Source organism: Oryctolagus cuniculus, chromosome 5 (genome assembly GCF_964237555.1).
Source record: "Oryctolagus cuniculus chromosome 5, mOryCun1.1, whole genome shotgun sequence".
In the NCBI taxonomy this organism is placed as follows: domain Eukaryota; kingdom Metazoa; phylum Chordata; class Mammalia; order Lagomorpha; family Leporidae; genus Oryctolagus; species Oryctolagus cuniculus.
The window spans coordinates 23,811,124-23,833,097 of record NC_091436.1 but is presented as its reverse complement, the minus strand read 5'-3'; the positions used below and the strand labels follow the sequence as shown (position 1 = coordinate 23,833,097).

The following is a 21,974-nucleotide window of genomic DNA, read 5'->3' as shown; positions in this document are numbered from 1 at the left end:
TAAAGTTGCCTCGTGGGTTAGATTATGGAAAACAGGGAGCAGATAGAATGAACCCATACCACCTCTGACAGTGAGATCAGTTCCTTATTTATCTGTAGAGAGAAAATGATATTTGCCATTAATAAAATCAAAACAACTGCAGGCTGAAATACTTAGCATGGATTAGTAGCTGATAGATGATAAAATGAAACTTTACATCTAAAGATTATTACTATTAATTTGCAAAATTGATAATTCAAATAATCCAGAAATAGCGGGAATCAATCTCAATTTAGGATGAACAGATTTTCTGCCATAGTTTGTAGTCCTACTTAGTATTTAAATCTGAAAGTATTCCTTCCTTTATTTGTCCCTCCCAAGCATTTACTGAGTGCTCTCTTTGTATATATGCTTAGGTACTGTGGAGGATTTCAAAGGCCTCAAATCTGAGTCTTACCCAGGGAGAACTCACAGTTTAACAGAGGGGACAGATGCAGGGTCATAGTGTACCAGGTCCAGCTGTGATGGAGGGAAGTGCTTGGGAAATACCAAGTGAGGGCATCCACGTTATTACTGAACATTCTAACTATGTGGAATGAGTTGCTACTTTGCAAATGTGTGGGGATGGAGACTAGAAGAGAAACAGATTACCTCACATTTTTTTGGATAAAAAACATAATTTATTGTCAACTTTATAGAAATATCATCCATATATCATAAACTTTACCTCTTTACAGTTCAGAGGTTTTTAGGTTATTCACAGAATTATGCAGTCACCAATGCAATCTAGTTTTAAAGCATTTTCATTCCCCCTAAGTGTCGCTCCCCCATTTGCGGAGGAACGACACCGGACCCTGCGCTGTTCTCTTTGCCTGGCCCTTCCCGGGTTAGCTGCTGTTTGTTCCCTCACTCGTGGAGGAACGACGCCGTCCCGGGTTAGCTGCCCCCCCCCCCCCCCCCCGCCTCCGCGGAGGAGTGGCACACCGCTGGCCGGCTCTCTCGGGGGCTGCTCAGATGTTCCTCAGATGTTCCTCAGATGTTCCTGGTGCATGTTGTCTCTCTCCTCCTTTATAGTCCTCTTCCACCAATCCCAACTCTGCTGCCCACACGCCGAGCACGCTGCTCTCCTCCAATCAGGAGCAGGATCAGCTCCTGCAGCTTATCAGTCAAATTGGCGAGGCAGCTGCATAGAAGTTGTTTGCTCCTCCCCAGTGCCATATTGTGGGAAAGCAGATGCATAGAATAAGTCTTAATTCCAGTAATTTAGTCTAGTCCCAGTTGCACCCCACACCTAAGGAGTCCTTGTATCCATGGCTGATCACTCCCCATCTCACCCCTGCGTCCCCCTGCTTGAAACAATGACTGATCTGCTTTGTCCCTCTGTAGACTTGTCCCTTTGGGACATGCCATGGTAAATGGAATCATATACTATGAGATTCATGTTTAGCTTTTTGCTACTTTCACTGAGTAGAGTGTTTTAAAAATTTTTCTATGTTGTAGAATGTATCAGTATTTGTACATTTTTATTAGTGAATCAGATTCCGTTGTATGAATAGACCACATTTTGTTTCCACTAGTTGATGCACATTTGAATTGTATCCATATTGTGGATATTATGAAGAATGCTGCTATGAATGTTCATGAACGCATTAATATGTTTACCTCTAAAAATGTTTATTTAAAGGCATAGTGTTGAAGGGTTCAGTGAAAGAGAGACAGACAGATACACTATCTGGTGATTCACTCCTCAAATACGCACGACAGCTGGTGGACCAAAGTCAAGAACAAGAAATCAATTAGGATCTACTAGATAAACCCAATTTCTTGAGCCATCTCCTGCTAACTTCCCGTATTAGCCAGAAGCTGATAATGGAACCAGAGCTGGGACTTGAACCCAGGCACTCTGATATGGGATGCTGGCATTCCAAGTGTCATCTACTATGCCAAACACCTGCCCTGAGTAATCTGTTTCTTTTCTAATCTCTGTTTCCACCCATTGGTAAGGTAGCAGCTCATCCCATATCATTTTCGGTTCTCTTCAATATTTATGCACAGGTGGAATTGTTGGGTCATGTGGTAACTCTGTCTTTAACATTTGGAGGAACTGCCAACCTATTTTCTAAAGTGGCTGCATCATTTTACCTTCCCACCAACGATGCATGAGCGTTTCATATCCTTCACATCCTCACCAATACTTGTTATTGTCTGGAAACAGAATTGCTTTGGATGAAAATATAAAGTCATTAAAATAGAAAAATTCCAATTAGATTATGTTATACTCATTTAAGGAGGCCCTTAAATGACATGTGATATTAGAATTTAAAGCCGAATATTCTTTGTAGCTCTGTATACAAAACAACTCATTGGAGTCTAATTGCCTTATCATTAATGTTCACCAGGTGGTTGGAAAATGCTGGTTTTCTTTTATGTCTAATTGAGAAGTAAAGGGTGGTGAAATGATTATATGCATAATGCTGTTGAAAATTAAATCTATTTCTGACATGCAATTAAATATAATTGAAATAGGACAAATTGAACAACAAAATTAAATTTGTAAAATAGATTATGAATAGATATTATTAAATATATGTTGTTCTCTAGGATATTGGGTAGGGAGATGGCATTGGGGCCATCCCCCATATTTTTATTTACTTAGGGTGCTTCCAACGTGTGCATGCTTGTTGGCATATCAAAGGATTTCATGAGACATTCCCCAGCCGGCACCCTGTGCCTAGAGAATCTTTTTTATGAAGCATGAGAGTTTAATGTGGTCAGGAGGGAAAATAGATTCTCTAGTCCTGTGGGCCTTTCTTATACTCAGACTTGTTTTTTATGAACCTAGAAAACCTGACAATGATAATAATAATTAAAAAAGCTAATCCGAGAGACTGTTCTTCCTCCCTCAATTTGTTCAGCTCTTCAGTGGCTTCCAGGGCCCATTATTGGTTGTTTCAGATGCATGTGAAGCCCACAGTGATCCATGATCTGGCCTCTGCCTGAATCGTAAGCCACAGTTGCAAAGCTCCTGGGTGCTCAAGTGTCATTGGTTCCCTCCATGTGCACACTGTGAACTCCCATATTCCACTTCCCTTCAGTTTCCTCTGGTGGAAGCACCCTTTACTCTCTGCAAGACTCCACGTAGGCACCATCTCCACCTGGAAGGGTTTCAGAACCTCCAAGACTCTGCTGCATCCCAGGCACATCCTTAATCTGGATGCTTTGTGTACCGCAGTGAGGGAACCAAAAATGTCGCTGACTTCACAGAAGCTATGTTTCATGAGAGAGCTTGGACTTAATAATTGATTTCCTGCCTTGCATAGCAGAAGATGTCAAACCCAGGAAGTTTAAGATGGGCAAGCAGAGTAATGGGAATATAAAAGGACGAATGAATAGGATGAGTAGGCTTCGTTGTGAAGACCTTCAAGAGGATAGAATTTGTGATATGCATATCTGAGAGAAGAGGCAGACAGACAGTCCAAGAGATGTCTCTATTGTAAGAGCATCCATGTTAATTGGTAAAATTCCAGCCATAAGAGAGTTTGATAGGTTATTTTTCCCAAGTGCCTTTTCCATAGACAAAAGCACAATATGTCCTGCATGTCAGGACACAAAATATTTGAGCCATCATCTGCTTCCCAGGCACATTAGCAAGGAACTGAATTGGAAGCAGAGTAGCCAAGACTTGAACCAGCACTTGGATATGGGATACAGGAATCCCAAGCAGCAGCTTAACTCACTGCTCCGAGACACCCACCCCTTAACTTGTCTTTTAATTCAATTTTCTCACAAGCTTTCTGAAGTGCTCTTCAATTTCCATTTGGAGTCCTGTAATTCTTAGAATAGATCCAAGACCAATCTCCCCTTTACCCTCGTCTTCCCCACACTCCTACCAAATGCTCATTGTATGCATTATGAGGAGTGCAGAATTCCCCATCGGGAAGACTGCACCCAGGTCCTCTGGATCATGTCATCTTTTTCCACCATGCAATCTGGGCTCCCTCTCTGTGGAATATACGCCCAGTAATGAGTTCTATTCCCAGAGGACCAACTCAGCTTCTGTTCTTCCTTCCCAGAGTCAACATACTCCTTTATTCTTCTCAGTTTCTTCAAAAGTATATTTTTTATTTGTTTGAAAGGCAGAGTGACTTGGAAAGGGGTGGGGGAGGATGGGAGAGAAGGAGAAAGGGAAGGAGGAAGATAGAAATCTTTCATCTGCTGGTTGACTCTCCAAATGTCTACCATGACCAGGCTGAAGTAAAGAGCCAAAAGCTCTGTTTCTGCCTCCAACCTGAGTGGCAGGGACCCAAGCACTTGGGTCAGCATCTGCTGTCTTCCAGGGTTTGTATTAGCAGGAAGCTGGATCAGAAGCAGGGGCAGGACCCAAACCCTGCCACTCCTATATGGGATGCAGGCCTCCTAAGCTTAACCTGCCGCACTAAGTGTCAGTCCCTTATCTCAGGTTTTAATTTTCTTCCTTATCATTACTAATAGGTGTTTTCTTCTTTCTCTTTTGTGCTAAGTCTGTAAAGACTGAATTATTCCTCCTCTTTGATAAATCAGAGTGAAAATTGTTCAAATAGCTTCACTTTCTCTTCTGCAACTTGCATTAAAGGGGTGCCTTCCTGGTACTTCTGTTCCCCAAAGGAGAAATCAATCACAGTCCTTGCACACCATTGTAAGCACACTCAGTGGGTACATTAGTGTTTGGAGGATAAGTATTCTTGACCATGAAAATTTTAAAAGATAATATTGCCCTCACTGTTTTCAATGTTGTTTTTTAAAAGAATTGTTTTCATTTATTTGAAAGGCAAAGGGACAGAAGGAGAGAGGGAGGGAGGGAGGGAGGGAGGGAGGGTGAGAGAGAGAGAGAGAGAAAGAAAGAAAGAGATCTTTCATCTACTAACTTACACCCTAAATGGCCACAAGAGATGGTACTGGGTCAGGCTGAAGCCAAGAGCTTGGAACTCCATCAAGGTCTCCCATGTGGGTGCAGAGGTCCAAGCACATAGGTCAACTTCCATTGCTTTTCCTGGCACTTTAGCAGGGAGCTGAATTAGAAATAGAGAACTGGGACTGGCTCTGTGGCATAGCAGGTAAAGCCACCACCTCCAGTGCTGGCATCCCATATGGGCACTGATTCAGGTCCCGGCTCCTCCACTTCTGATGCATCTCTCTGCTCTGGCCTGGGAAAGCAGTGAAAGATGGCCCAAGTTCTTGGGCCCCTGCACCCACTGGAAGACCCGGAAAAAGTTCCTGGCTCCTAGCTTCAGATCGGCGCAGCACCAGCTGTTGCAGCCAATTGGGGGAGTGAACCAGCAGATGGAAGACCCCTCTCTCTCTCTGCCTCTCCTTTTCTCTCTGTGTAACTCTGACTTTCAAATAAATAAATAAATCTTTAAAAATAAAAAGTGGGGGGCCGGTGCTGTGGCTCAGTGTGTTGAAGTGCTGGCATCCCATACGGACACTGGTTCTAGTTCTGGCTGCTCCTCTTCTGATCCAGCTCTCTACTATGGCCTGGGATAGCAGTAGAAAATGGCCCAAGTCCTTGGGCCCCTGCACGCACATGGGAGACCTGGAGGTGGCTCCTGGCTCCTGGCTTTGGATCGGCACAGCTCCGGCTGTTGTGGCCATCTGGGGAGTGAACCAGAGGATGGAAGACTTCTCTCTCTGTCTCTCCCTCTCTCTGTAGCTCTTTCAAATAAATAAAATAAATCTTTTTTTAAAAAAAGAAAGAAATGTAGCACCCAGGACTCAAACCAGTAGTATGCTAGTGTCATATCTAGTGGCTTAATTTGCTTTGTCACAATGCCAGCCCCTTCACTGCTATTTTTAAGCAACATGATTTTTCATATCATTATTTTATATTTCCAGGTGGTTTTGAAAGTAAATTCTTCCTCTGCCAACCTGATAATCTCAGTTAAAGGAAGAATTAGCTCAAGATCAATTTGTATATACACATATATTTCTGTATTATAAATCTATTTTTTTCCATTGTTCTTATGTCTCTTATTTCCATGTATCAGAAACTTTAAATATCAGAAGATAATCTTTTCACTCCCTGAAATTTCAACCCAGGAACTTTTTCAGAAGCTGCCTCTTTTCAACGAAAGATGATGGAGTGTGTTTCCCCTCGTCTCTGACGATGTCATCCCTTACCGCTCATTGGGGAGAACTGATCTGGGGATGCTGTTGACTTGTGCTTGCTTCACAGTCAGCCCTTGGTTATATATGTGTTGCTTGGAGGGACACATGAATGAAACCAGATATTACAGAATGTTTTGTTTCATTCCATGTCCTCTACTTTGTTATGTATCTTAATTGGGGATTGTTGGGTTCTTTTTATGGGAGTGTCATTTTTTAATCAAAGTAATAGATTATACATAGCTTGAAATTCATCAATATCTTCAGTGCTTATCACCAAAAACAATATTCTGTCACTCTGTCTTCCCCTACTCCTTGTCAGTTTTCATCCCTCCCCATCTATGATTTCATTGCCAGTGGGTCTTTGGTGTTTAGTGTCCTCTTTTTACATCAGATGATTATTCTGGTATTTCTAGTTTATTTGTGTGTGTATATTTGTGTGTGTGTGTGATTTTACTTTGTGTCAACTGTAGAGGATGAGACTACTCTGTCATTCCAACATGACTTTGTCACATGCTATTAAAAATTAGTTACATTCAAAAGGAATGATTTTATTGTTTCTAAAATACCATTAGAGTGAAATATTTTAGAAAATTTTGAAAGACAAACTTTTCATTATGTGTTGCTAGGGAACTGTACTAAAGGAAAATATTAGAGCTAATAGGTGTTTAAATGTGTAATTTAAAAAAGATAACAACATTAACCACAATTTTGCTTTAGCCACAACATTAAAATATAGCACAGAAAAAAAAAATCTTCATTTACTCTTATCTTGCACTAAATGGGTTTTGTTGTTTTTAAACCCTACTCAATTAAAGTCTTAATCATAGAACATTTTTAGGTGCAGGGGTGAAAGTTTAGCTCTACTTAAAAGAACAAATGTGCAAAAGACAAACTGTTCTGAGAATCATAGATTTGCATGAAAAAGCCTCACAAGGGAAAAATAGTAATTGCCTCAGCAAGAGAGATGGAACATATTTTAAGATAATTGGAGACTGTCTTTTATGTGTTCTCTTTGGTTTAGTTTTGATTTCCTGTGCTTTAATTTGTTTCTATCTCTAATTTTTTTCTTAGTGTATTCTAAAGAATCTGAAACACTTCTGAGGATCTCATTACTACTTGTGAAATTACCCTCTCTGTACCATTGGATGCAATTTTTTTGTCACTCTTAAAAGAAAAAAGTATCTTAACAGGCTGTTTTAACAATCTGACATTAGTAAAAACCCTAAAAGTACATCTTATGTAAGTTCAAAAGCACTGTAATAATTTCCCTTAGGTGAATATTTTAAAGTTGATTCCTTTCACTATTTTAATGTTTAAGTCTTATACGAATCATATGTTTACTTTTATTTGTATTTCTTATAAAATGTACACTTTCACTTCTAATTTAGCTTAAATGCTGATTGTGAATCATTCCCTTGGCAAGTGTTGTCAGAAGTTGTCCAGTGGAAGACTTTCCATTGTTTGATGAACACATGAGTTACAAGCCCTACTTTGTTTCTCCTTGCACAGGCACTGAGACGTGAGTTAAAGGAGAAGGAATATTCTGTCCTGAATGCTGTAGACCAAGCTCGAGTTTTCCTGGCTGATCAGCCAATTGAGGCCCCTGAAGAACCAAGAAGAAATCTGCAATCAAAAACAGGTGAGAATGATTTCCTTAACAGCACAGAACAGCATGTGCTAGGGAAATAAAAACTACAATTCAGTTACTCTCAGCATTTCCAGTCTAATATTTAGAACTTTTTAAGTGTTACTTTCATCAAATAGTCATGATGTAACAATCTAGATTCTTAAATTAACAAAATGAGATCGCAGTATGCTTCAGTATCATTGTTTTTAATGGAATTTCCTGCAGAACAATGCATGCACCTAAAAAGCATACTATTAAAATAATGCCTCTCAGGTACAGAAATTTGTATTTCTTATTTTGAAACAAATCACCTAAGAAAACTTCAAGTAGAATAAAGTTATTAAAAGTACAATTGTAGTTGTATAAAATATTTAAATATCTATAAAGATTTTTTAAGCTTCTGTTAAAATGAGACACTAAAATCCCTTTCTTTTACAAGCTGGCAATAGCATTTGTGTAATTTAAAGTAATGCCCTATAGCATTTATGTACTTTATCCTAAAATTGAAAAATAACTACCTTACTAGCAAATAGTAATGTATCATTTAATAAATTCAAGAAAAATTTATAGTGAATTTGGGATATATGTCTTTATTCTGGTTTCTCCATTATTGAAAATAAAAGAATTCCAATGTATTTTTAAGAATGAAATTGCCATTCAAAGTATTTTTCCAGCATTCACTTCACATCGTAAAAGGAAACCTGAAGGGTTGCCTCGTGGTGCGACCAGCAATGCGAATCATGCCCAGTTATTACTTGTAAGGGAAGCACAGTTAGAAACGTCTTTCTTCCACTGTAGCTGGCACTGAGTAAGACAGGTAGCCACTTTTCTGCTGAGCCCTAGCAACAAAGCTCCTCTTCAGTCGGAGTAGATTTCCCATCAAGGCCCTAATTTTCGTGCCTTTTTGAACATGGTTTTATGTGTGCTACCTACACACACACACACACACACATGCACACACATGCACTCAGGGTGCGCTTAATATCTCGTCTGGCATTCATTTTTTCTGATAGTGGTATCAAAGTCCTTTTTGTTAGCCCACTGGGGACCTATATCATTATGGATTCTTCTACCTTTCATCAAACCCAATATTCTGCAAAGCACTCTTGTTAGTTCTGTCTTTGAAGAAGTGTTTCTTTGAATACTGTGTTATGTATGTTTTCCTTAGACATACAATATGTGTGTAGTCAACATGCATGTGTGTGTGATCTTGCTTCATGCAACTCCTTCTTCTGGACTGCGCAGGCAATATCCTTTGGGACACTCTTGGGCCCAATCCATTCCAGCCACAAATCTTGTTATTGCTGCATTCAAAATATACCAAGTCTAGACTTTTTGACCATTTCCACCATCATTACTTCTCATTGGTATCATTGCAAGTTCCCAGGTCTGCCTGCCCCTTTTAAAAGGCAGCAGCATTTGAAAACTGCAAATCACATCGTGTCACTTCTCTGCTGCACACCTCCACGGGCTCTGTTCCTCAGAGAAGTCAGATTCTGTGGCATAGCTCACAGGCTGTCTGCCAGCTGGCTCCGTGCTACCTCTCTGACCTGGGCTCCTGTTACTCTCCCTCTTGTTCTCCTTCCTCCGGTCCCTCTGGCCTTCTGTGGTCTCATTTACAGGCCTTGGCCCCAAAATCCTCCCTGCCTGGGTGCTCCTCCTCTGGGTGCCTGTTGGTGCTCCCAAAGTCCATCGTGACTTTATCCAAGGCCACCTCTTCACTGAGGCCTTCCCCAAGCATCCTCTGCCTCAAGTTCAGTGCTGCTTATCTCCTTTTCCTGTCTTGCCTCATATTTAGTGCCCCACATGCTCTATTAATTTGTTTACCTGTTCGCTTTATGAATTCTATTTTGATCTCACTACCATCCCTATGTAAACTCCATGAAGAAAGAGGTTTTTTTTTTTTTTCAGTAATGTATTTTGTAACATGTAGATTGCCACCTGCTCTACAGTAGGGTTTTACTACATAGTTGCTGAAGGAGTGGGTGTGTCCACTGAGCATTGTCAGGGATAGAGCAGTGTGAGACCTGTATTCTTGAGAGTTTCAATGTATTTGCAAATCAAAACTAGCGAAAGGGGTGAGGATGTAGATCATACAAAACTGTACATACCCAGGCAGGCAGCTGTGCCCTGAAACTTCCATCCGTATGGGAATTCCCCCAACACCCTGCCCAAAAATAAAAAAAATAATGACTTTGAGGGTGAAGCGTTGAGGTTTGTTCCTGACTCATCTTAGGGTATGGGTAGGAAGTGATCAAGGTCAGTGGAAAGAGACGCTCAGCTCAGTCGTGAGAAGCAGAGTGGCCGTGTGTTGCAGAAAGTCAGGTAAAGCATCCAGCCTGGAGGCCGAGGCTTGTGGCTGGATAAGGTGAGAAGGAGCATGCAAGCATCCGTGCAGTGAGATTCAATCACAGAGAACCTGACTGTCAGGACAGTTAGACATCACTCAGAAAGATAGACAGCATAAGGGTGGTTTCATTGTTATACCTGGGGGAAAAATAAGTTCACTTGTGTCACCTTATCCAGTTGAAGTTGACCTTGAATCTGTGTGTATTTTCTTTTTTCCTTCTTGCTTCCCTTGTTCTTCGCAAAGGGGAAGCATAGCAATTTTCTTTAGAGTAGTGAGAAGTGTTGTTATATCACTAAATTGTAATTTCATTTTAATACAGATTCTTCTCAGGGGTCTTTTAAAGATTTATTTATTTTATTTATTTGAAAGGCAGAGTTAGAGAGAAAGAGAGAGAGAAAATCTTCCATCCACTGATTCACTCCCCAAGTGGCTGCAACAGCCAGGTCTGGGTCAGGCAAAACCAGGAGCCAGGAGGTCTCTCTAGGTCTCCCACGTGGGTGCAGGGGCCCACTCAGTTGAGCCATCTTCCGCTGCTTTTCCAAGTACATTAGCAGGCAGTTGGATTGTAAGTGGAGTAGCCAGGACTTGAATGGACTCCCATATGGGATGCTGGTGTTACAGGTGGGGGCTTAACCCATTATGCCACAACACTGGCCCCTCAGAAGTCATTTAAAGGGTTAAAATATTACTTTCTGAATTCTTGTTTATTCAGGAAATTTCTCACTTCCACATTCAAAATCTACAGTTGGAGGCCAAGGGAAAAAACACATTGATTTAGCTCTGTGGGGATTTTGTTTTGTTTTATCATTGGTGATTTTCATACTCTCTTCTTTCCTGACATTATTTTCTATGATGTGGGTTGATTTTACCTGCTGTTAAAAGTAAATGAAAGAAAATGATCCATAATAGCTTTTATGCTTTTGTTGTTTACTCTGACCTATGTACAGCTGCTGTCAGAAACAGAGAGCATTTGAACGTTGGTTATCCTATGGTGATGCTAAAGTACTCAGTGTGAGAGCAGGGGAGACCCTGCGGTGATTTTTGTCAGATGTTTGACTATGTCTGTGTACATGATGCCATAGGGTATCAGGATGGACCTATCTCTTTACTTTTAAGGAACCATTTCCAGAAAACCCCATTTTCTTCATCATTTCTCCATCCAATGCCTACCTTTTTCCTCCTAGTTTTTATTTATGTATTTTTTTATATTTGAAAGAGAGAAGGGTAGAAAGAGAGAAAGAAAGGAGAGAGGTCTTCTACCCACTGCCTCACTAACCATGTTTCTTCAACAGCCAGAGCCGAGCCAGTTAGGAGACAGAAACCCAGAAGGGCATCAGGGAACCAAGTACTTGAGCCACACCTGCTGCTTCCCAGGTGTGCATTAACAGGAAGTTGGAACTAGAAATGAGCCAAGACTTGAACCCAGATACTCTGATATGGGATGTGGGTGTTCCAAGTGGTATCTTAACTGCTGTGCCAAATGCCCACTCCCTTGGCTTGTAAAAACATTTTTCCTATTATCAATTATCTCATAGTGTTGTGTGTACATTTTTTAAATATTGAGAAAATCACTATTATGGCTTTACATTGGGTCCTACTTTTTTGTTTGTTCGTTTGTTGCTAGATGTTTTTCAATATCCTCTTAGCTAGTATCTCTCTCCATTAATGTAGACATTGTAATGAAATTTCAAAAGCACAGACCTTGTATTTGTTCTCCTGGTTGAAAATTCGCAGTAGCCCCTGGAAGGGGATCCAAGCTCCTGGCCCAGGCACAGAAGGCGGCACTGTGATTTGGCCTCAGTTTATCTGTGTGGCCCCATCTCATGCCTCTCTGTGCTCCACACTTGGAGCAATTCAGGGAATGGTTTTGCTGGCCTTTGTCCTGCTGCCCATCCTGGTTTTTCTGCCTTAGCTGCCCCCTTGCTGGTGTTCAGGTGTTTTCCTCGTCTGCCTGTGCAGCTCCTGTTTACCCTGCCTGCCTCTGCTCGGGGCTTCCTGTCTTCCTGGATGCTTCTCCTTTCCATACTCTCTCCCGATACCTGGCAGGGGAGGCTCAGCCCTTTTCTTCATGACTCTTCTCATTTGTAGGGAATCTGAGAGCGTAAAGAATGATCTGAGAAATTAGATAAGTATTTTATGGAAAAAAGTCATGTAGCTTCTATTCTTAACTCATCGGGAAGCCACTCAGGGACTTTATTAGAGGTTTTCACTCTTACCTTTGACAAAGTGTAACAAGTTGAACTTGATGTCCAGTGAATTATGGATAAGTAGCAAAATGGAAGTGATAAGACAGGGAAAAGTTGACACTGAGAAGTTTTTCAGAGGCCTGGGCATTTGGCCCAGCAGTTAAGATGCCCACATCAGAGTGTCTGGGTTCAGTTCCTAACCCCAGCTCATAGCTCCAGCTTCCTCCCAGTCCAGACCCTGGGAGTCAGTACTTGGGTTGCTGCCCTACAAGGAGAGACCTGTATTGTGTTCTGAGCTCTTGGCTCAGCCTTGGCCCAGCCCTGGATTTGCAGACATTGGAGAAATGAATCAGCAGATAGGACTTAGTTCTCTCTCTCTCTCTTTCTCTCTCTCCCTCTCCCTCTCTCTGTCTCTCTCATATAGCTCTCTCTCTGCCTCTCATAGGAATAAAAATAATTTTTAAAGATTTATTTTTATTTATTTGGAAGGTGGAGTTTCAGAGGCAGAAAGATAGAGAGAGAGGTCTTTCATCTGCTGGTTTACTCCTCAAATGGCCACAACAGCTGGAGCTGGGCTGATCCGAAGCCAGGAGCCTGGAGTTTCTTCTAGGTCTCCCACACAGGACTCAAGGATTTGGGCCATCTTCCCCTGCTTTCTCAGGCCATAGTAGAGAACCAGATCAAAATTGGAGCAGCTGGGATTCAAACCAGCAACCATATGGGACAATAGCACTAAAGGTGGTGGCTTTACCAGCTAGGCCACATCACTGGCTCCATAAAAAATAATTTTACAAATTAAACAAAAAAGACAAAACTGGCAGTGTGATAATGAAGAGAATAGTCTGGAATTTTTTATAGTAAAATAAAAAAACTATAAACTATGATTTATTTTTTAAAGGCAGAATATAAATCAGTAAAGAAAAGTCATAGGAATTAAACTGTATTTTAGTAAAGTTTCTTCCAAAATAGTAATCATAAAAATAGTGCTAAGTGGGTAAAATGTAGCTATATGGAAAACTCAGCTACCCAGAATAACTCATTCTGCCTGGAAATGGTTATTAAGCAAATAGGATTCTAACTGAGCTAAAATTATATGAGTAATTATAGAAAATCTGCAAAGTTCTCAACTTTGTCAGTTGTCACCTTATCTTCTTGGAACTGGAGCAATAGGAAATACTTAATTTTATTGAACCTGTATTAGGATAATATACAATTTTTCCTTTTAATGCAGTTAAACTGTTTTTATTTGATTTTAATTGCTCAGTCTATATTTGCTAAAAAGTAGAGAGTGGAAGCGTGACTCTTTCATAAGCACACTTTCCAGATTACTTTCATGTTCATTCTTGGAACTGTCCTTTTTTTTTTTTTTTGGCAGATCATATGGCATGATTTGCAGTGCTGACCAAGGTCATTCAGCTCATAAAGGGCAGAAGCAGTCATGGGGCACCAAGCTTCCATGTCAGTGACCTTCCCTAACTGCTGGGTTTCTGGTTGGCTTTTTTCTCATCTCTCCAGATCTCCTCTATCTGCTCTTTGAGTGAACATCTGGCCACTGACCTGCTAGCTCCTCCTTGACTAGGAAGAGTCTCTCCTCTCTTTTTCTTTAAAGTTATTTGAAAGGCAGAGAGAGAAGGTGAGAGAAAGAAAGCCATCTTCCATCTGCTGCTTTACTTCCCGAGCTCCCACACCGCCGGGATGGAGCCAGGCTGAGTGAGCATTGCACACACATTTCTTGGTTTCTCACTTGTCCTCCCAACCTCCCCTTGCTGTTCTCAGTCCCAGATCTGAATTCCTCTGAAAACCACTCTGCTGCATAATGAAGCCGTGCCACACATCTGTGGGACTCACTGTCACAGGCAGTCTTAGCACCCTCCTACCCCCAAACCTCTGGAGTTCATCAGGCAACAACTGTGTCTTCTCACCTGTTTGTTCTCTTCGGTTTAGGTTAACAGTCAGATTTGCACTAGAGTTTGTGCCTTCTTTCTTTGTCCCTCTCTCCACACCACACACAGATGCAGGCAGGCAGGCCAGCACTGCATGCACACATCCCTCCCCCAACACACACGTGTTTTATGATGTGAGGTTAAGCTATCAATCACCAAATAAAATGGCCAACAATTTTATAGGATGTTTCTTTTCTGAAGCATATTAACAGTATACAATTTATTGTCTGTTTGTATAAGAAAAACACATATTTTGCTTTTGAGCTTTTTTAAAGAAAAAAAAATGTTGAGTTGAAATGTTTGGTACAGCCTTTAAGATGCTACTTGGGACTCTTGCATCCCAAGTTAGAAAGCCTGGGTTCAAATCCTGGATCAAGCTCCTAACTTCCTGCTAGGCGATGGCTCAATTGCTAGTAGATTGAGCTCCCAGCTCCTGGCTTTTGGCCTGACCCGGGCCCCACCCTTGTGGGTATCTCAGTAGTAAACTAGCATATGGAAGATCCGGCTCTCTCTGCCTTCCAAATACATAACATCTTAAAAATTGAAACAAAAGATTTCAAAGTTTTGTTCGTGAATTTCCCCACGAATCTTCCATAACAATCATTCTAATTAAAACCTAATTACTACTACAATTATTTTATTGAGGCTGTGTAAACAGCATTTCTGTTTTGGCCTGATGCAGTCAATTTTGCTTCACTGAAATTATTTCAGTTATAGTCTAGAAAGCAAACAGTGTGTATTGTTACGTATATACAAACACAACTTTACCTCATTGCATATGAATGTTTAATAATCATATTCTCAGATGAAAAAGTATGCATGGAGTCATGTTTCCTTTGGATGCTTTGACAGCTATGTGAATTTAGTAGTATTTAATATTTTAACGTAGAGTGTACTGTTTCCTTTTAATTATTAAATTTTCCACAATATCTCAGAATGGCAAATATTAGTAATATTTCTCTTTTTTGGTAAAATTTCATTTATTTTAGGATATAACAAAGAAGTAATAAATAAACAGTTTCAGTCCACTAAGTCAATCTATTGCAAGTCAGTATTAGCAAAGTTGAACAAATAAAATCTCATCATCATTACATGAATGAAAATATGAAATTATCAAATGATTTAATAGAAATTACTTTTATGGCAACTTTCAGTATAACTTAAGGTACAACATTACTTTTTTATATTTAATAAAATAAGATCAAGTTATCCAACACAAATAATTAGTCTTGTAAAACTAACAGGTGTTTCTTCCCAGGGCTTTCTTTGTTTTCCAAATAACAGCTTTGTTAATTAGAACCTCATTCAGGGTAAATGAAAGACAGTGAGCTTCCACGGATTTAGGCAGGAGTGAAATTATCGTTCCCATAACTAAGCCACAGCAAGGGCAGGGATGCAGTTGGGCCCAGGGCCTGGAATGCCACCCAGAAGCCTTTCCTTCCATTTGCCTCTTTCTACAAGGTTTCATTGGCTTAGCCTTCCTCTGACTTTGTCTCACCACCTCGTGCCAGGGAAGAATAGAGGGCTCCTCTTCGTATCCAGAATGTCCCAGGAGACAGGGCTGATTGACTGCAGTTGATTAATTTGAGATACAGGGTCTGCTGAGATTGGCAGACCCCTTTATAAATAAAATGCTCAATAGAGCAAAACTCAATCCTAGATTTTCTGTTACTAGAATTGAATTGCACTGGCTGAGTAATCTTGAAAGAATAGAAGTTTATTTGGTCATCGTCTGGAGGCTAAGTTCAGGGTCTAGTGGCTGTTCATGGCTGCTGGGGCCTTGCAGGGTCCCAGACAGCACACAGCAGCATGTGCTGAGACAGAGGGACTTAGCTTAGGTCTCTTGTCTTCTTAGAGAACCACAGCCCCTTTGGATTAGGGTCCCACCTCTATGCTCCTATTTATCATTAACTACCTCCCACACATCCCACCTCCAAAATCTGTGGTCTGATTAACTTTCTCTCTTCTTCATATCATTAAATTTGGACCTAAGTTTTTGTGGCAGCATTCACACCATAGTAACAAGGGAGGTGAGAAATGTTGGTAACCATATGGGTTCCCCCCAAGCCTGCATTTTTCTGACGCTGACAGTGTGCCAGACACGGCGCCAAGTTCCTCACAGGCCTTGCTTCACTGAATTCTCACAACAGTTCTTTGAGGTGTGAGTACTAGTGCTGCCCATTTCACAGATAAGGAAACAGATTTTGCGACAGTAGAAACGTGAACCGAAGCTTACATCACTAAACTGTGCTCTTAACCATCAGAGAGTACTACAATTGCAGCTGTTTCAATAATTCTCAGTGTTTCTGGATACTCAGTAAGAACAGGATTTTATTCTCTGTACCCATCTACTTTTAAAGACTGTGCAAATTTAAATATATTGATAAGTCTTTGCTCTTCCCTTCACTGTTGCTTGAGCTTTAGTGAATATATAACACACCGCTTTATGGACTTACATCCCAGTTCACTGACTTACTACCACTGAAGGAGAAGGTGCTTAGGCAATATTAGACTGTGTCATTTTAATTTTCATATAAAAACTTGAAATATAAGTAATTGCTTTCAGGTCTACATACCACAGCAATAATTTAATTAGCTTTTCAAGTCCAAATTAGATTAGTAAAGTTGTAATGCATGAAAAAGCACAGAAAATTATAATGTTACCTTTTTTCCAGTGTCCTTAACCATCGAGCAATAATTTGATCTTCTCAAATTAATGTTCAGTCATATTTGTGTGGATGTTACGAATCTAGTCTTGACTTTTCTAAGATACCATGACTCTGCTGAGGAAGCCTATAAATTGTCTAAAAACTGGAATAACTTTTTTCATGCTGATGCATACCATATAGTTCCATATAAATAAACAAATCAACAATCCTGAAGTTAGAGGTTAGTTTGATAGACACAACATTTTAAATTAATTGTCTACCATCTGGTATGTTCTCTAATCAGTGTTTCAGCCATCCATAAATCACAAGTGCCTCAGAAGAAAGATGGAAATAATTTACATGTATGAATTCTACTGTGATCTGCACCTGGGATGTCACTTTCCAGTTTCAGTATAGAGGATGAGAGGGTACTAAACTCTTTGATTGTAGTGGTATGCTTTTTTTTTTTTTAATTATTAATTGTTGTTGTTTCTCATCAGAAAGCTGGAATCTTCTGAGTGTATTAGAGGTTTGGGATTTATGTAGAAAATGCAGTCCTGGCCAAAGCACCAGTGTTCCTCTTCAGTTAAACTCCTCACTTGTTTTGGCATAGCTAAACCTATGCTACACCTATGTCCTTTTATCAGAGTGACTAACTTTGGGTAGAAACCTCATGACTTCTTTGTAGCTTGATCTATCATCAGCTACTGTGTTTCTCCAGGAAGCAGCCTGATGAGAGAGATGGGCAGTAGTGTGACCAGACAAGGAAGACTTCTCATGTAAGGGTCCTGGCTTCTGATTCTTGAAGGAGAGAGGAGATATTTGTTTTTTTTTAAATCCGAGATGTTGTGGAGAAAGGTGTTCATACTCATACATTCATACATTCATTTTCTTTTTCTTTTTTCTTCTTCTTTTTTTTTTAATTATTATTTTTTTTTTGGACAGGCAGTTAGACAGCGAGAGAGGGAGAGACAGAGAGAAAGGTCTTCCTTTTCCATTGGTTCACCCTCCAAATGGCCACTATGGCCAGCACGCTGCGCTGATCCGAAGCCAGGAGCCAGGTGCTTCTCCTGGTCTCCCATGCGGGTGCAGGGCCCAAGCACTTGGGCCATCCTCCACTGCACTTCCCAGGCCACAGCAGAGAGCTGGCCTGGAAGAGGAGCAACTGGGACAGAATCCAGCACCCCTACTGGGACTAGAACCCGGGATGCCAGCGCCGCAGGCGGAGGATTAGCCAAGTGAGCCGTGACGCCAGCCCATACATTCATTTTCAACAAGTGTGTGTTGAGTGTTGGTCATGAGCCATTTTGTGTTGTAGGTGCTGAGTTTACTGCAACCAACAGAATGGGCACCCTTGCCCTCCTGGAACATGCATTCTCAGCTGCTCTTCTCCCTATTCACTGCCACCTCCCTTACCCCAGGGACCCGTCTGCTGCTGTCCAGCGCAATGAGTAACTTGAAAATTGCAGACTGGTGCCGTGGCTCAATAGGCTAATCCTCCACCTTGCGGCGCCGGCACAGAGGGTTCTAGTCCCGTTCGGGGTGCCGGATTCTGTCCTGGTTGCTCCTCTTCCAGTCCAGCTCTCTGCAGTGACCCAGGTCCTTGGGCCCTGTATCCGCATGGGAGACCAGGAGAAGCATCTGGCTCCTGGCTTCGGATCAGTGTGGTGTGCCAGCTGCTGCGGCTATTGGAGGTGAACCAATGGTAAAGGAAGACCTTTCTCTCTGTCTCTACCTCTCTCAGTGTCCACTCTGCCTGTCAAAAAAAAAAAAAAAAAAAAAAAAAAACAAAAACAAACAAAAAAAAAAAACAAAATTGCAGAACTGCCATTACTGTGAGGAGATTCAGAGAATATTGGGTTGCAGAAAATGAGTGTTGGATCTCAACTTGCTTCACTAGGCCTCCGCCATCTGTACCAGGGTCTCTCTGCTGGTCCTGCTTCTCTCTCTGGAGGATAATCTCCGTAATGGTTTTCCCCCTGCTCCCTCCTCTGCTCACCACTGCCTTTAGTTACTTGGGCTCACTTTACTGAGACAGGGAAACCTAACCCTCTTCTGATTGAAGTGCCATTTATCTCCCTCCACAGTGTGGTCTCTCTCCCATTTCCTCCCTCTCCTACTTAATGTCTTACATTTGAGTATTTATGAAAGGTATCCCTAAATCTCTTTACTTTGAAGTTCTTGATTTTCTCTGAATGTTTCTATATACTCTAGTTTCTTGGTTTTGTTTTTTGAGCACGGGATGAACCTTGTCATCTTTATCATGTTCTTAGTGAGAGATTTAGGCTACACGTTAGCAAGTTACTCTACTCTGAGTAACCTCTTCCTGTTGTCATGCTTCTACTTTCTGGGTGAACATAATTAGAAACACTAATCAGCAGAGAACACTTGATGCTGCACTTGTAACCCACTTCATAATGATTGTCATCAGTCAGTGGGCAGACTTAAGAAATGAGCACAGTCCTCTGAAATACGGATAAAACATTTCAGAGAAATTGAGTTGGTCTTAATCACTTAATCAGAAAATTAGATTTCACATTATTTTAATCAAACTTGTTTTAGTCCTGGAGAGAGAGAGAGAGAGAGAAAGAAAAAAAAAGTAAAGAATAGGCAGTGGGTGAAGAGAGATATTTTGAGTGAGAGCAAGTCGTTTTTTCTTCCCTTGAATGCTTCTTGTCCAGTCAACCTGATTTGTTTCTGTGGAAATTCCTACATATGTCTAAACTTTGCAGACTTAGTAATAAAATGGTTGAAGGAATCAAAAGAAAACTAACCTTCACTGCAGGCCTCCTCTATATGCAGGCCAGGCATGTACCAGTAGCTTAACTGAAAATAATTAACATTCAAAGAGACAGGAAATGTATCTAGAATTATAGAACTAGTTAGCCTGGGAACTGGAAGACAGTCTCCTATCTTGCCTTGCACTAAATTATCCAGCAGTGAAAACTATGACTCAGAAATTGTGTGTGTGTGTGTGAAATACAACAGGAATAAAGATACATACAAAAAAGCAAACAGTGCAAAGAAGAATTTGGAATTAATATATGTGAAGTGACTTTGTAAGGTTTAATCTTCCCTTTCACAATAAGAATTTTTTTTATAATATTTGAGGTAGATTGTAGATGGAGAAAGAAAAACTAAGTGGAGTGATTTCCACTGAAAATTATGAAGTTAAATATTTTCAGTTAAAAGTAAAGCTAAAAACTTTGTTCAGTTCTAGTCAATTCTGTAATGATCTCTTGAGTAGGTATTGCAAAAGCAATGTGGAAAGAAAGAAAACTATCATGGCATAAGACTTTAGGAGCTAAGAATAAAAAGTCACAATGGAGGTTATAAGTATCTGTACCATAATTGAGAAATATGGAAAATCTTTATTAAAAACCAAAATGAGCTGATTCTAATAGACTTCTATAATTTTTTGTTTGTGAGGGAAGAATACTTTCATTTTTAAAATTAAAAATTGTTTTGCTCAAGCAAAGAGAGATTCTCTTTGTTTTTAACATTTCTTTGAGATACAGAGGTTCTGCCTTTCTTATATGATTGAACTTAGACGTACAATGAATAGACTCTTGGAGTAAAATGTTTTTCTAGTGTTTGGGAATATGGTTCCCACCTGATGAAGCTGGGCTGAGCAAGCTATGCAACTTACCTGGGAACAATTGCAAGATGGCAGCAGGGCTGATTCCAAATCTCAGTCTCCGTTCTTGGTCTTGGGAGTGAACCACATTATAGTCTTTGTCCCAGTAGTATAAAGGAGTGCTAATAATTAATCTGCATATTCGTGGAAAGGTAACTGGGCCAGAGAGAAGATGGCAGGTTCTATCTTTTCTTTCTCCTCTATTCACTATTTTTCCTCATTCTTTTTCCTAAATGATAATTGTCCATGGGAGGGTGTTGTGGTACAGTGGTTTAAGTCGCCACTTGGGACACTTGCCTCTCATATCTGAGTGTCTGGGTTTGATTCCCACCTCTGCTTCTGACCCAAATCTCTGTTAATAGACACACTTGGAGTTAGCAGATGATAGCTCAAGCACTTGAATCCCTGCCTCACACATGGGAGACCTGGGTGGAGTTTGTGGCTACTGGCTTCAGCCTGGCCCTGCCCTGGCTGTTGTAGGCATTTGGGGAATAACTAGTGAATAGAAGATCTCTCTATCCCTTTCTGCTTTTCAAATAAATAAAAATAAACATTTAAAAAAGATAGTTATGCCGGTGCTGTGGCATAGTGGGTAAAACCATTTCCTGCAGTGCCTGTATCCCATGTGTGCGCCTGGTCAAGTCCTGGCTGTTCCACTTCTGATCTAGCTCCCTGCTAATGTACCTGGAACAGTAGCAGAAGATGGCCCAAGTGCTTGGGCCCCTGAACCCACATGAAAGACCTGGAAGAAGCTGCTGGCTCCTGGCTTTGGCCAGGTCAAGCCCTGGCCATTTTGGCCATCCTGGGAGTGAACCAGCAAATACATGGAATACCTCTCTCTGTCTCTCTGCCTCTGTTTCTCCATCTCTGTAACTTTGACTTTCAAATAAATAAATACATATTTTTTAAAAAAAGATGGTTATCTAATTTTGCTTAAATTTCTAAATCATTACAAAAATTGCTATTTAAAATTGTAACACATAAATAGAAAATAAATGCAATTTTTGTAATTTGTAACATTATGTAATGTATAAATGGAAATATATAAATGATAAAAAATAAATATTATTTCATTCTCAAAAATTTGGCCACTTCAGTAGGAAGACCTGAAGGCAGAATAGGGAGTGGCAGTATAAACACATATCCACATGTGTGCACACACATGTGTGTGCATATACATATCAAGGAGTAGAAAAGTGACATAGGAAAAGCTCTCTGGTCTCAGAATTGTCAATAAATTTATTTGGTTCTATCCTGCTGTTTCCTCTGTCTCTAGGATTAGCCTATTAGTGGCTTTTCAATGCAAATTAGATTACCCTCTTAGCACTGAGCCTCATTTGCTTTTTGGCCTCCAATATTTAGTGGTTGTGCTCTGCATGGGATTGACAGAATAGCCCAGTGGAGTGGAAAAGCCCAGTGAGCTTCAGCTGCATGGATGGAGAAATCAATTTATATGCCGA

The 21,974-nt window shown here is 40.6% G+C and overlaps 1 protein-coding gene across 1 annotated transcript in view; it reads left to right on the top strand.

The window, feature by feature from the left end:
- UTRN (utrophin) overlaps positions 1-21,974 on the top strand; it is a gene marked incomplete in the record, with an annotated part of 519,651 nt that overhangs the window by 381,957 nt on the left and 115,720 nt on the right. Inside the window, 1 exon segment of the mRNA XM_070073468.1 lies at positions 7,633-7,762. Coding sequence (XP_069929569.1) covers positions 7,633-7,762 — 130 coding nt within the window.